The sequence below is a fragment of the Podarcis liolepis genome (genome assembly GCF_965112155.1).
Source record: "Podarcis liolepis genome assembly, chromosome: 1".
NCBI lineage: Eukaryota > Metazoa > Chordata > Lepidosauria > Squamata > Lacertidae > Podarcis > Podarcis liolepis.
Window position 1 is genome coordinate 106,048,272 of NC_139554.1, and position 14,787 is coordinate 106,063,058.

A 14,787-nucleotide genomic window follows, 5' to 3' on the forward strand; every position below is an offset into this window, starting at 1 on the left:
GTGCTACACGAACTGCCATCTTTGTGGGACAAATAAGTTGCATTAGCTATTCTTAACATTGGTAGCACCTCTTCCCCACTCCCAAGTTGCTCTCTTAGTAGACTGTGGAAATGAGCTGCTTGGTAGCACAGTTCCTACAAGGGGCCTATTGGAGGTGTAAAGGACAGGGCCTCCTTGGTGGTAGCACTGCCAATGTTATGGAATGAATACCCTTCAGAAGATCCATCAGGCTCCTTTAGTTTTGGCGCTAATGTCATCTTTCGAAGTGCGTTAGATGTAGGGTTGAGAAGAGCACCATTTAGCCCTCAATCTTGGGAAGGCCCCACCGTTGTTGTTAAATTTTGCTGTCTTACATTATTCTGTTTGCTGATTTGCATTTTATTTTACTCTGTTGTGCATATGGTTCCAATATGTTCACCCCTTTGGGACAAAGCAGTCTATAAGTAAACTCTACTAATAATTGCAGAGAACTTCATGTTTCAACAGATACTCGGTGTGTGATTAAAAATCAGCTGCATTTAAAGTTTTGGGGGTTTTTTTATTTGCTGCTGTGGCTTAATACAGGGATAGCCAATATGGTGTCCTCCATATGCTGCTGGAGTACAACTCCCAACCCCCCGGCCATTGGTCATGGTGGCGAGCATGGACCTGGAGGACAATGTTGGCTACCCCTGCTGAATTCTCCATGTTTATATTGACTTCAGTGCTGGCAGTAAGTATGTATTTAACTTACACAGCTTGTTTTTCGCCCACATACTCACACTCTGTTGCTTTGTTGCCCAACGGCTCCCCCCCCCCCCCCAAGTCCTCTTCCATGAGTTCCATTTTATCGCACAGGTGTGTGCCCATTCTCAAAATTAATAGCCTTACTGTACGGAAATTGGGAAGGAATGTGTGTTTGTGCCCTTCCAGCTCTACAATTCTATGAGTCTGTGGTGCTTTCACCCCAACCAAACCCTTTGGAGATGCTGACCTACTCAAAACAAATATATCTGTCATTCCATGCTAGCGTTTCGTTACCATAGGCCCATGAAACGAAATATAGCCTTGGGGTACATTTGGAGGGGCGTGTTTGTTACTACAAAGGAATTTTATATGTTTTTCTTCTGTTTTTGATTTGGGCATTTGCTGTTACGGCATCTCTAAATTAGCCGAGCAGATCTTCAAAGTGATGAGCATGTGCAGCTACATGGATGAAGTCATAACTGGTAACACATGCAGGCAGGCTGTGGGATTTCAAACAGTGTTTTAACTTTCCCTGGAAGACTAAACATCACCAACATTGCAGATACATAATTTATACCACAAAATGGATCCCTGCTGGTTATAACTCTGGTGTCTGCTGGTCTCTTTCGTCACAGGCAGCGACCCCTCTCAAGAGATTCCTCTCAGCCAAATACCCGCTTCTGTTGCCTCGGCGGGTACCAGTACAAGCAAAACATTCAGCTGCCCCCTAGCTCAGGAACATCCGAACCAAATGGCAGAATCTGTTAGACGTCTTGCGTCAAAGGTAACACCCTAATATTTAACAGCTCTTAATCATAATCCAAATCACACACATTCTACCTGTACATTGATCCCCTTACAAGAATTCAGAATATTTAGAAGCACTGTGTAAGCGGCCAGGCTTCTGTGCCACTAATTTCTTTTTCTCAGCTTTTAATAAATGGTACAGTTCACTTCGGTGATCTACACATTGCCAGTGAGGAAGTACTCATTGCATCATCTGTGGTGATTTCTTTCTGTTTGCCACTTTTTATTTCCCTTTTTTATCCCGATTGCATAAGGGCAAAGATGCAGTTTTACTTGAATTTTGAGAATATTTTTTCCCTGTCCGACTTTGGCAGATGGCGATCTCTAATTCCAAAGGAAATGACTGCCCCCATCAGCTCGTTTATTTAACGTACCTCCCTGCAGCGCATGTATCAAGGAGGAGGGAGTGGGATCAAACATTTGATCTAGGCAGCTTACAGTGTTTTCGTCACTGATGTATCTAACGGTTATATAAGCTGGAATTATCAGCAAATTGCACTAGGGACATTCTAATGCATTTATTTTTGCAGGAAGGATTGTGAAAGAAGGAAAGCCTTGCCGAGTGTTGTAAATAGCAGAGGATTTGCTTTGGTATTGAAGTATTACTTGGTACAGTCTTTATGTAAGAACTGTCCTAATATTGTTGTCGTCATCAAAGCAGTTATTATTTTTAGAAAATGATAGAATAAAGATGTATTAAGTCAGCGCTAACCACTTTAAGATTATGCATCCTTACTGAATATTAAGCTGCACAGAGCTTGATGGTGCATACTTCTGCATATACTCAGAGTTTGCCAAAATTAAGCCTGATGTCCCATTCATCAGTGCACTTAACTTTTACAAGAGGAGGAACATGATATTTATCTCTAGTGCATTATAAAATAAAATACAGATCTGTAACTTGTCAACATTCCAGATCTAGAACTCATAGTTGGATTATACCATATAGCCAGACAGTCTGGGAATCTGCTAGAAAGAAAGAAAAGGAGCAAGGGGGGACAAATTCTGGTTTTTGTTTTTGTTTTTAATTAAAGAAATATATATTTTAGAAGAGCAGGCAGCACTGTTGTAGCATCCTGTGTTTAACAAATGGACTTGAACTTTCTGGTTTTGTTGCCATGTTGGCTGGAATCCTTTCTGTTGAGGCCAGTACAGTGGTACCTCAGGTTACAGACGCTTCAGGTTACAGACTCTGGTAACCCAGAAATATTACCTCGGGTTAAGAACTTTGCTTCAGGATGAGAACAGAAATCGTGCAGCGGTGCGCAGCGGCAGCAGGAGGCCCCATTAGCTAAAGTGGTGCTTCAGGTTAAGAACAGTTTCAGGTTAAGAACAGACCTCCAGAACGAATTAAGTTCTGAACCCGAGGTACCACATTGGTCTGCCTTGGAACTGCTGGGTCTTTTAAGGTCTTTAGCATTGTGTTTGTCAAAGGACAGTCACCAGTTTTAGCCATATGCAGCAGTCTTTGCATATGGCAGAGTGATATGGTTATTGATGAGGGAGGGATATATTTATGTGAATTACAGGATTTGTACATCTGTGTTTACCTATTTCCAGAATTTGTTGTTTGGTGCTGGGAGATATATTTGGGAAGGTATAATATACCTTGTAAGGATAGAGAGGTTCTCTGTAAACTATGGTTTGCATATCAGAAGCTACAAAGGGAACATGCTCTCCTTTTGCTTCTCTCTCTCTTTCTCCAGTAGTGAATTTTTCCAATTCTTCCCTTCTCCATTTTGAAGTTTTCATTACGTCTTCACCAGTGTCAGCCCTGACTGACACAACCGAGTCTTAGCATCTCCTGAGTTTTGTGCTCTAGTACAGGTGTGAGAAGGGGATGCAGGTGGCGCTGTGGGTTAAACCACTGAGCCTCTTGGGCTTGCCGACCAGAAGGTTGGTGGTTTGAATCCCTGCAACGGGGTGAGCTCCCGTTGCTCGGTCCCAGCTCCTGCCAACCTAGCAGTTCGAAAGCACGTCAAAGTGAAAGTAGATAAATAGGTACTGCTCTGGCGGGAAGGTAAATGGCGTTTCTGTGCGCTGCTCTAGTTCGCTAGAAGCAGTTTAGTCATGTTGGCCACATGACCCGGAAGCTGTTCGCCGGCTCCCTCAGCCAATAAAGCAGGATGAGCGCCGCAACCCCAGAGTTGGCCACAACTGGACTATATTCCACCAGCGAGCTCAAGGTGGCTTATATAGTTTCCCTCCTTCCCATCTTATCCTCACAACAACCCTGTGAGGTAGGTTAGGGTGAGTGAGTGACTGGCCCAGTGATCTTCATGGAGGAGTGGGAATTCAAACCCTGGTCTCCTGGGTTCTAGTCCAACACTTTAACCACTATGCCACACAGATGTTACCCACGCCTGCTCTAAATCTACAATGATTCAATAGATCCCATTATTTTTACTCATGTAACTGGAAGCATCTACTATAAATACTAAACGTTTCTTTTTTCTTTTTGAAAAAGGTTGTTGCCTATCACTACTGTCAAGCTGACAACACTTATACATGCCTTGTCCCAGAATTTGTGCATAGTATCGCTGCTCTTCTTTGCCGGTCCCATCAGTTAACAGCATACAGAGAACTTTTGATAAGGGAACCACATCTACAAAGTATGCTTAGCCTTAGGTCCTGCGTTCAAGATCCAGTAGCAGCATTCAGAAGAGGAGTACTGGAACCACTTGCAAATCTTAGGAAAGGTAGGCCAAAATATTTTTTTTCTGTACAGTGACTTCAATTACAAGACAAGGTTTGTGTTTTAGATGTGCCTAGCAGTAGTTAGCTTGCAGACCCGTGTGTGTTTTGCCGTTTTGTTTTAAATAAGGTATCAAAGCCATCCAAGAAAATAAAATATTGCAAACTAGTGCTAATCCAACTGTATTTTATATGTATGATGAAAAGCACACTTAGAAAAGGCTAAGCTATTGAAGTAGTTTCCTTAAATAAATAATGAACTGCTCCATTTTTAAAAAAATAAAATAAAAATTATTAGGTTATAATCGTACACATTTACTGATATACTTACAAGTCATCTGTAGTGCATTCTATAATACGATATATTAATTATTCATGAAGCAATGTGAATCCATTTGCAAAAATGGAACTTTTAATGGAAGCTGTGATGGCAAATGTTGTTTGCTCAGTAACAACATAAACAGTTCTACACAAGCTGTGACTTCAGCAGTGTAGCATCTATTTAGAAATAATGAACTGCAGTTGCTATCCATGCATTTCAGAATACTTATTAGGTGAAACTAGACATTTGGTAGCAATTATGGGTCTGGAAACCTGGACTTAAACCTTCCCGCTGCAATTTTTTTTACACAATCAGATTGTTCACTACTTTCCTGCTTTTGTTGTTAGTCTTCATTATTATCCTTATTTTTCTTAGGATAATGCAGTGGTCATTATTAACACCATTATTAGCAATATTGCATTTAGTCATCTTTTCACAAAAACTTATCCAAAGCAAATTACAAAGTGAAAGGTTATGTTTATTCAAATCCTGTAAACCACTTTATAAATACAAAGTGTGTGTGTGTGTGTGTGTGTGTGTGTGTGTGTGTGATGTATACTTCATTGGTATTTCAACGTCTTGCCTTTCAGAACAGAAAATTCCAGAAGAGGAATATATCATTTTGATAGATGGCCTAAATGAGGCAGAATTTCATAAACCTGATTATGGGGACACGGTTTCTTCATTCATCACAAATATTATTTCTAAATTTCCTCCCTGGCTAAAACTGATTGTGACTGTAAGAACGAACTTCCAGGTAATGTTTTGAAAACTTATAGCTGCAAACGTTGTTCTGAAATAATGCTGCATTGAATAGAAAGAGTCTCAAGGAGTTGTTTATGCTTTAATTTTAATTGGAAAGAATAGTCTGGAGAATGTGCTGTGGCTTAGACAGGCGCAGGGGTACTAACCTGAATAAAACATTTTTGTTGGGGTGGGGGCAGGTAAGTAGTAGTAATCTGAGGCTCCTCTGAAGACCTGCGGCAGCTCTACTATATGTGTGGTGTAAAAGTGCACAGCCGCAACAGTAAACTCTTTTAAACCACTGTCAGCCAACACAACTTGGTGTCAAGATCCACCAGGCCCAGACTGGCGGCAGCATTTCAGTCTCTACCCTACTTCTCAGCTCTGGCAAAAGGAGGGAACAAAACAGAGAGTATCCAGAGCAGTTCATCTTATGCTCTCTGTCCCCTATAAAAGCCGCCAGGTCAGACTTATTTACTTGTGTAAATAACAAAAGGGTTATTTCCCTGTTTGTCCTGCCCCTCTCTTTTTTAATCTGTGGGTGGCCAGACACTTGACCAACATTTTAGAAAATGTTTTGCCGTGTCTGGACGAATTCAGTAATGACCATAAAGTCCTTCTAAGTGAAAGTCTATTACAGTGGTGCCTCGCAAGACGAAAATAATCCGTTCCGCGAGTCTCTTCGTCTAGCAGTTTTTTCGTCTTGCGAAGCAACCCTATTAGCGGCTTAGCGCTATTAGCGGTTTAGCGGCTATTAAAGGCTTAGCGGCTAAAAGGCTATTAGCGGCTTAGCGGCTTAGAAAAAGGGGGGGAGCGGAAAAAATCGCAAGACTCGCAAGACGTTTTTGTCTTGCGAAGCAAGCCCATAGGGAAATTCGTATTGCGAAGCGCATCGAAAAACGGAAAACCCTTTCGTCTAGCGGGTTTTTTGTCTTGCGAGGCATTCGTCTTGCGGGGCACCACTGTACTTCAGAGCACAGGTAGGGGACTGTATGGTTGAATGTTGCGTATTACAAATATTATCTGCACATAGAAAACCAGATGTCAAGGAGGAAAGCTCTAGGCTAGCTTTTCCCCTCCTGATGTACTCATTTTGTATGTAGAGGGGATTTGTTCTACACACACACACAAAAGAAGCATTCAGCTGGGCAATTCCACCCCACACCCTGGGTTATAATCTGAAACAAAACTCTCCAGAAGCAGTTTTACTACCTTTATCTAGACCAAATAGTTACGTTGTTCATTCGGTAAATACCTATCTATACCAAGGTTTCATTCATGCTGGCTCTTAGTCCAGCTTGATCCACCTTTAATGTGATGTTCCTGCAAACTCAAATTTCATCTGTACGCCCATGTCATTTGTACTGTAAAGTGCTTCTCTCTCTCTTCTGTTATGATACAGGAAATAATCAGCTCATATCCTTTCTTTACAATCTCCCTGGATGATTTCCCTGAAAATAAAGAAATACAGGCTGATTTGAATGCATACATTCAGTACAGGATCGGTGCCAGCCAGGATATTGTAAACAATATATCTCTGAATGGAAAAGCTGATGCAGCTATAATTGGGAAAGTGAGCAACCATCTGATCATGAGGAGCATGGGATCCTATCTCTACTTGAAATTGACCCTGGATCTCTTTCAGAAGGGTCACCTAGTGATCAAAAGTGCAAGCTACAAGGTAGTTCCGGTCTCGCTCTCTGAGCTCTATTTGCTTCAGTGCAACATGAAGTTCATGACGAACTCATCATTTGAAAGGGCTCTGCCAGTGCTGAATGTGGCTCTGGCGTCACTTCACCCAATGACAGATGACCAGATTTTCCAGGCCATCAATGCTGGCCAGATATACGGTGAACAGGACTGGGAAGAGTTCCATCAGAGGATGGAGTCCCTTTCAGGCTTTTTGATAAAAAGGCGAGACAAAACACGAATGTTCTGCCATCCATCCTTCAGGGAGTGGCTGGTCTGGAGAGCAGAGGGTGAAAACACAGACTTCTTGTGTGAACCAAGGTAAATGGAAGCTGTATATATTATATTGTGGGTGCTAATAATTGCTGATGTTTTTTGTTTCTTTCATTGTGCTACATGAGGAAGATGGTACTGATACCGGACATATCATTGCTAAGGGGAAAATGCTGTTGGAGCCAAGGTTTTTCATTTTGTTTAGCACTGAAGCATAAGTTTTACAATAAAATCAGAAATGAGACTGCATGAATTTACTACGTTCAGTAACATTTGGGCTAAGCATTTCATTACTTTGGTAGGACAGTACACTATGGAGGAATGTGACTTTTTATTTATCTGCTATGAAGCTTCTTTATAATTCTGCAGGCGCAACCTTACGAATTAACTATCCAGCCCTGGAAACTCTTTACATTCTTATTCCTCCCTATTTGACAACAAATCCTTCTCAGGCTTATAGAGATTATGGGCACTGTTAGAGACATGATAACGTGGTAGGTGGAACCCATAGGGAATCTATTATGTTCTTAAATTTCAGATTGTTTGTTCAACAGTAACTTGTGTCTTTTATCCTGCCCCACTAATCATTTGTGAATCCTATAAGTAGAAATGGGAGTGGTCCTGTAATGGGATTATTGCTGTTTACACTGACATTCATATAATTTAAAAAGAGATTCAGCATCTGAGGCTTATGGAATTGTGCAGTTTGACATTCTAAAATTAGAACCAGTTCAAAATTTAATCAAGGGAGAGGAATACGTTGGCTGCTGGAAACGTGCTTTCATCTGCTGTAGTGCTTGGCTATTGTGCTAGGCCAAGATGTCAACTGCATGCAGGAGCTGGTTAAAACCAGTGGAGTATGGGAAGAATGAAATCCAGTTTTAGGGGGGACCACTAATGGAAAACCAGTCAGCTGGAGAATAATTTGACTGATTTGATGCACTCAGTGGGTCTTTGGACTTTTGTAGTCTGACTGACACAACACACTTGAGCAACTTTTGAAACACAGGCTGGTTTCAAGAGCAATTTGTAATTTGGCTTGGGGAGGAGGTTATTGGTCAATGGAAAACCATGAAAGTTTCGTCAAGTGGATGAAAGCACTTAACAGGCTTTTTATGTGGTTGTTCTTCATTCTTCAATGTTGCGGTAAGGTTCATCTCGTGTAAGAATATCCCTGTTGAAAGAACCAAAGATACATAATAGTTGTGCTGGGTAGATTTATTTTGGCTACCTACAATTATATCACGTAATTTTTAGTATTAATAATTTCTCCAGTGCTCTTTAGTGTACAAAGTATTATAACGTGCACTGTTTTTAATTTACACTTTCAAGCATGCATTAAGTTAAGAACTTAATTTGTTCCAGAGGTCTGTTCTTAACCTGAGGTACCTTTAGCTAATGGGGCCTCCTGCTTCCACTGCGCCACCACCACACAATTTCTGTTCTCATCCTGAAGCAAAGTTCTTAACCCGAGGTACTCTTTCTGGGTTAGCAGAGTCTGTAACCTGAAGTGTCTGTAACCTGAACCACTGTACATTAAAAAGCATTAGAAGCTAACCTTTTTTCCTGTTACTGTGATAACAGAAGATAGTTATTTTATACAGTGGTACTTCAGTGCTTCAGGTTACAGACTCTGCTAACTCAGAAATAGTACCTCGGGTTAACAACTTTGCTTCAGGATGAGAACAGAAATTGCACGGCGGCAATGGGAGGCCCCATTAGCTAAAGTGGTACCTCAGGTTAAGAACAGTTTCAGGTTAAGAACGGACCTCCAGAATTAATTAAGTTCTTAACCTGAGGTACCACTATATTTGTTTGTGAGGGTGATGCGTTCATTATTGACTTAAAAAGAAATGGTAAGACTGCTGTACAGAAAAAGAAGCATCTGAACACATTATTTGCCCACTGTGTCAGAATAATGTACGGAAGTGTCACTGTGGTTTTGCAAAATCTTCCACTCTTACCATATAAATCACCACCCGTACTCCATTATAATGAAAACCAGATACACTGTGTCTGTGACCTTGGTTGACCTTACCAGACACTAGTTTACATTTCTCATGACTTGGTTTGATTTAAACATAATAGGAACAGCACACACTTTTCCACAAAAAGGATTGGTCATGTCTGAGAATGAGATATTGCAAATATCTTCTGTCTTCCTTAGTTCCTTGGGTGGGGCAGGTTCCACAGGGGGGGATGTATTGGGACACCCGATCTCAGTGATCACGGGCAGGAGGAGGAGTTATGCTAAGACCAGACCATGTCATTACCGAGGAGGCAGGTTTAGTCGTTGTTTGAGGACTATCCCTGCCTCCAGGTCTGGTCCTGACCGGAAGGATACAGTAATCAGCAAGGGAAACCCACATGACCTGAAAGTGTTGTTGTGCAATGCCAGGTCAGTGATGAATAAAACCACTGCCATCCACGACCTGATTGTGGATGGAGGATTTGACCTGGCATGTGTGACAAAGACCTGGTTGGATGAAGCAGATGGGCCTGTCCTTGCCACTGCTTGCCCACCAGGTTTCTCTTACGCACAGCAACCCAGGTCATGTGGGCAGGGAGGGGGGGTTGCAGTGATTTTTAGGAAGTCATTAGTCTGCACCAGACGTCCTATTGGGAAGACCCAGTTCTCTGAGTGCATGTTCTGGAAGTTGGGCAATAGGGGCAGTACAGGATTCCTACTGGTGTACCAACCTCCCCGCTGCACCAAGAATTCCCTGCCTGAGCTGCTTCAGGTCATGGCGGATATGCTCCTGGAGACACCTAGCTTGGTTGTCCGGGGGGATTTTAACATCCATGCCAACACGACCTTACAAGGGGCCGCTCGGGACTTCGTGGAAAGCATGGCCTCCATAGGGCTGTCCCTGAATAATTTTGGCCCAACTCATAGCCGTGGACATGCCTTAGACTTGGTGTTCACCTCTATGGATGTTGGTGATCTGACACTAACTAAAAGCGAAACAAAAGAAGTGCCATGGTCAGATCACTTCCTGGTGCAACTGAACTTCTCCGCAACCCTTCCCCTCTGCAGGGAGGTGGGACCGATTCGGATGGTCCGCCCCCACCACTTAATGGATCCAGTTGGCTTCCAGAGAGTGGTAGGGGATGCTTTATCCCAAGTTGATGGCCTTTCAGCTGATTCCCTGGTGGCACGCTGGAATGCGGAGTTAACCAGGGTTATTGACTGTCTGGCTCCGAAGCGCCCTCTCCGATTGCATGGAGCCTGGACAGCCCCGTGGTTTTCCCCGGAACTGAGGGTGATGAAACAATCGTTGAGACGGCTAGAGCGCCAGTGGCGGAAAACTCATTCTGAATCAGACCGGACACGGGCTAGAGCTCAACGTCGAGCCTACCAAGTGGCAATGGCGACGGCGAAGAGGGCCTTCTTCGTCGCCTCCATTGCATCTGCAGAAAACAGCAGCAGGAGACTTTTTCAGGTGGTTTGCAATCTATCAGAACCACCTGTACCACCGGGGCCTGGTAGGGACCCCAAGATCTCCTGCAATGCTTTTGCAAAGTTTTTTGCAGATAAAATCGCTCAGATTCAGAAGGAGGTAGACTCCACTGTGGGAGCAGGGCCAGGGCAGGAGAGTCCTAGAGTTCTGTCTGGTCCTGTTACATGGGATCAATTCCAATCTGTTACCTTCGAGGATGTGGACAGGCTGCTTGGACAAGTGAAACCGACCACCTGTCTCCTTGATCCTTGCCCATCCTGGCTGATAAAAGCGAGCCGGGAAGGGCTGGGCGATGGGCTCTGTGGGGTGGTGAATGCTTCCCTCTGTGAGGGAGCCTTCCCAGACCCGCTGAAAGAGACGGTCATTAAACCGCTTCTTAAAAAAAACATCTTTAGACCCGGCCAATTTGGCCAACTATCGCCCAGTCTCAAATCTGCCATTCTTGGGCAAGGTGATTGAGCGGGTGGTTGCTGAACAACTCCAAGCACGCCTGGAGGAAACGGACCATTTGGATCCCTTCCAATCGGGATTCAGGCCTCACCATGGGACTGAAACTGCCTTGGTCGCGCTGGTTGATGATCTGCGGCGGGCTAGGGACAAAGGTGAGAGCTGTTTCCTAGTTCTGCTGGATCTCTCAGCGGCCTTTGACACCATCAACCATAACATCCTTCTGGACCGTCTAGAAGGGCTGGGAGCTGGGGGCACTGTCATACAGTGGTTCCGCTCCTTCCTCCTGGGCCGTGTCCAGAAAGTGGGGGGGGGATGAGTGTTCAGACCCCTGGGCCCTCACTTGTGGGGTGCATCAGGGTTCTGTCCTCTCCCCCATGCTATTTAATATCTATATGAAGCCTCTGGGAGAGATCATCAGGGGGTTTGGACTGGGTGTTCATCAGTATACAGATGACACCCAGTTCTACCTCTCCTTTAAATCAGAACCAGTGAAGGCGGTGAAGGTCCTGTGTGAGTGCCTGGAGGCGATTGGAGGATGGATGATGGCTAACAGATTGAGGTTGAATCCTGACAAGACAGAAGTACTGTTTTTGGGGGACAGGGAGCAGGTTGGTGTGGGGGATTCCCTGGTCTTGAATGGGGTAACTGTGCCCCTGAAGGACCAGGTGCGCAGCCTGGGAGTCATTTTGGACTCACAGCTGTCCATGGAGGCGCAGGTTAACTCTGTGTCCAGGGCAGCTGTCTACCAGCTCCACCTGGTATGCAGGCTAAGACCCTACCTGCCCGCGAACTGTCTCGCCAGAGTGGTGCATGCTCTAGTTATCTCACGCTTGGACTACTGCAATGCGCTCTATGTGGGGCTACCTTTGAAGGTGACCCGGAAACTGCAATTAATCCAGAATGCGGCAGCTAGACTGGTGACTGGGAGTGGCCGCCGGGACCACATAACACCGGTTCTGAGAGACCTGCATTGGCTCCCAGTATGTTTCCGAGCACGATTCAAAGTGTTGGTGCTGACCTTTAAAGCCCTAAATGGCCTTGGTCCTGTATACCTGAAGGAGCATCTCCATCCCCATCGTTCAGCCCGGACACTGAGATCCAGCGCCGAGGGCCTTCTGGCGGTTCCCTCATTGCGAGAAGTGAGGCTACAGGGAACCAGACAGAGGGCCTTCTCGGTAGTGGCGCCCGCCCTGTGGAACGCCCTCCCATCAGATGTCAAAGAGATAAATAATTACCTGACATTCAGAAGACATCTTTAAGGCAGCCCTGTTTTTAATATGTAACGCTGTACTGTTTTTAACACTGATTGGGAGCCGCCCAGAGTGGCTGGGGAAACTCAGCCAGATGGGCGGGGTATAAATAATAAATTATTATTATTATTATTATTATTATTCAACATATTTTGATATTTAGATTTTGGGGCAGGAGAATTAAATCTGTCACGTTAGGTATTCAGAGGACAAACAGGTGACATAACATTGATTAGTACAGTTTAAAATCCTCTCTCCCTGTCTTTCTGCTTCTTTAATTAGGAATGGGCATGCACTCCTGGCATTCATGTTCTCAAGGCAGGAAGGAAAGCTTAACCGTCAGCAAACAATGGAGCTTGGGCATCACATTCTGAAAGCACATATATTCAAGGTAAAACCTATATTTTATTTTGCCTTCTGGTATGTGTTCAGTTTGCCTCCTTTTGTTATATCTTTGTGCCATAATATCATTATGTCCTCTTGTTTTTCTCCCCATCCAGAAACTTTAGAAAATGGAAAGTTAAACTTTGCTTTGGAAAACGTTCACAATGTGCATAAATGTTATTTTCACAGCAGTTATTAATATCTTGTTTTAAAGCTTTTTAAGTAACCCAGAACTAATCTCCTGTCAAATGATACTGTATTTAGAGTTTAATACCTAGCCACTCTCAAAATATTCATTGCCCAGTAGGTAGAACTATGTATGAAGGAAGGCTGCACACTTTCCTAGTATTTTTGAGCTGCTGCAGGAAGTTTGTAAGGGACATTTCAAATCCTGGGCAGATGTAAATACACAGCTAAAGTATTTATGCAAGCAAAGGTCTGAGGATTTTAATTTTCAAAGAAAAAAGCTATCACAATTTTCAGTGTGCAAATAGTAATCTTATTTTGAAAATCTGTTTGCTTCCTCTTTTTTCATCTCTATTTGTTGTGTCTTCTAGGGGCTCAGCAAAAAGACTGGAATTTCTTCCAGCCACCTTCAAGCCTTGTGGATTGGCTATAGCACTGATGGTTTGTCAGCAGCTCTTGCATCCTTGAGAAATCTTTATACACCCAATGTAAAGGTAAGAAAACTAAGTATCTGCTATACTTCACTTTTTCACTGTGGTAGTTCCAAACTTAAGAGAAAGCAGTTCCACACTGTTACAGGCTGTGGGCAACTGGGGTTTTATATGCTGGCATCAGGAACTAACTTTTCTCTAAGGACAACAGCATGTCAGTTCCAGAGCAAGGAAGAAAGGAAAAGCAGGAGGCTTGACAGTGGCAAGATGCTCACTCTCTTTGAATCTCCTGTGTTCTTTCTCTGCTTTGAAAACTTGTCCAATCAAGATTAGCCAAAAGCGCTTTATAGCCATTGAATGTAAGGACTGAAAAACCAGCCAATAACATTCATAAGAAGAAGCGTTTGAATTTGATATCCCGCTTTATCACTACCCAAAGGAATCTCAAAGCGATTTATAAAGCTCATGTTGATTCATGGTGCTGTTAAACTGACCAAAGTTAAAGTTCCCAAACTTTCAAAATTCAATAGTCAGTCTCTGCCACTGTCTCTAAGAAAATCCCAAAACATTTGTTAAGAGTGATTTAAAGAGGACTGTTGGTATCAGCAAGGGGAAATGCAAATGATTAGTTTTTAAGTCTCTTTTTAATGTGTGAATAGCTACGTGTATTCTCTGTAGAGAGCGAGTATTCATAATTTAGAATGGAGCAAATAGGTTTTTCTATGTAAATTAAGAAACAATCTGACAACATCCGTACAATCTTGTTACATAATGGAGATGCAAACTGATCCTGTTTCGGTCTCTAAACAAGGTGGTGAATTATATTTCCTTTCTTTTAAATCCCTCTAGGTGAGTCGTCTGCTGATTTTGGGTGGTGCAAATGTAAACTACAGGACAGAAGTTCTCAACAACGCTCCAATATTGTGTGTTCAATCTCATCTTGATCATGAAGAAGTGGTCCTCCTTCTGCTCGAATTTGGTGCCACCATTGATGGTGCGTCTGAGAATGGGATGACCCCACTTTGCTGTGCAGCAGCTGCAGGCCACATGCATATAGTTTCACTACTCTGCAAGAAAGGAGCAAAGGTAAGCTTGACAACAGACTCAGTATGGAGCATTTGTGTGCTGTAGAGCTGTACAGAGGGATCCAAATAAAGGCTATCTCCTTTCCCTGTGAGGCTGCAGCTCAGATACTGAAGCATGTCCTGGATCAGTTAAACATGAAATTTCCTTGTGCCCTGTGCTTTAATACTCTACATAACTAAAATACGTTACCTAGGTTTAGTTAAAAAACAAACAAACCAGAATCTGCTTTGATTTTAGGTAATACATAGTTATGCAGAATCACACTAAGTATCTCCAAATTATAT

At 43.2% G+C, this 14,787-nt stretch overlaps 2 protein-coding genes across 8 annotated transcripts in view; one reads left to right on the top strand and one right to left on the bottom strand.

Moving 5' to 3' along the window:
* The window catches only part of TANC1 (tetratricopeptide repeat, ankyrin repeat and coiled-coil containing 1), a 129,336-nt gene that overhangs the window by 100,585 nt on the left and 13,964 nt on the right, over positions 1-14,787 (top strand). For all 4 annotated transcript variants that reach the window (XM_083493061.1, XM_083493063.1, XM_083493060.1 and 1 more), the window contains 7 exons: positions 1,362-1,510; positions 4,001-4,232; positions 5,140-5,306; positions 6,696-7,303; positions 12,699-12,807; positions 13,358-13,480; positions 14,267-14,503. In XM_083493061.1, coding sequence (XP_083349187.1) covers positions 1,362-1,510; positions 4,001-4,232; positions 5,140-5,306; positions 6,696-7,303; positions 12,699-12,807; positions 13,358-13,480; positions 14,267-14,503 — 1,625 coding nt within the window. The remainder of the gene's footprint in view (positions 1-1,361; positions 1,511-4,000; positions 4,233-5,139; positions 5,307-6,695; positions 7,304-12,698; positions 12,808-13,357; positions 13,481-14,266; positions 14,504-14,787) is intronic.
* WDSUB1 (WD repeat, sterile alpha motif and U-box domain containing 1) overlaps positions 12,798-14,787 on the bottom strand; it is a 43,796-nt gene continuing 41,806 nt past the window's right edge. For 3 of the 4 annotated variants that reach the window (XR_014523557.1, XR_014523558.1, XM_083494525.1), the window contains one exon: positions 14,043-14,484. The gene's annotated coding sequence lies outside the window, so the exon portion shown is untranslated. Of the gene's footprint in view, positions 14,485-14,787 lie in introns of all 4 variants that reach the window. The other variant, XR_014523556.1, reaches the window with a different exon arrangement.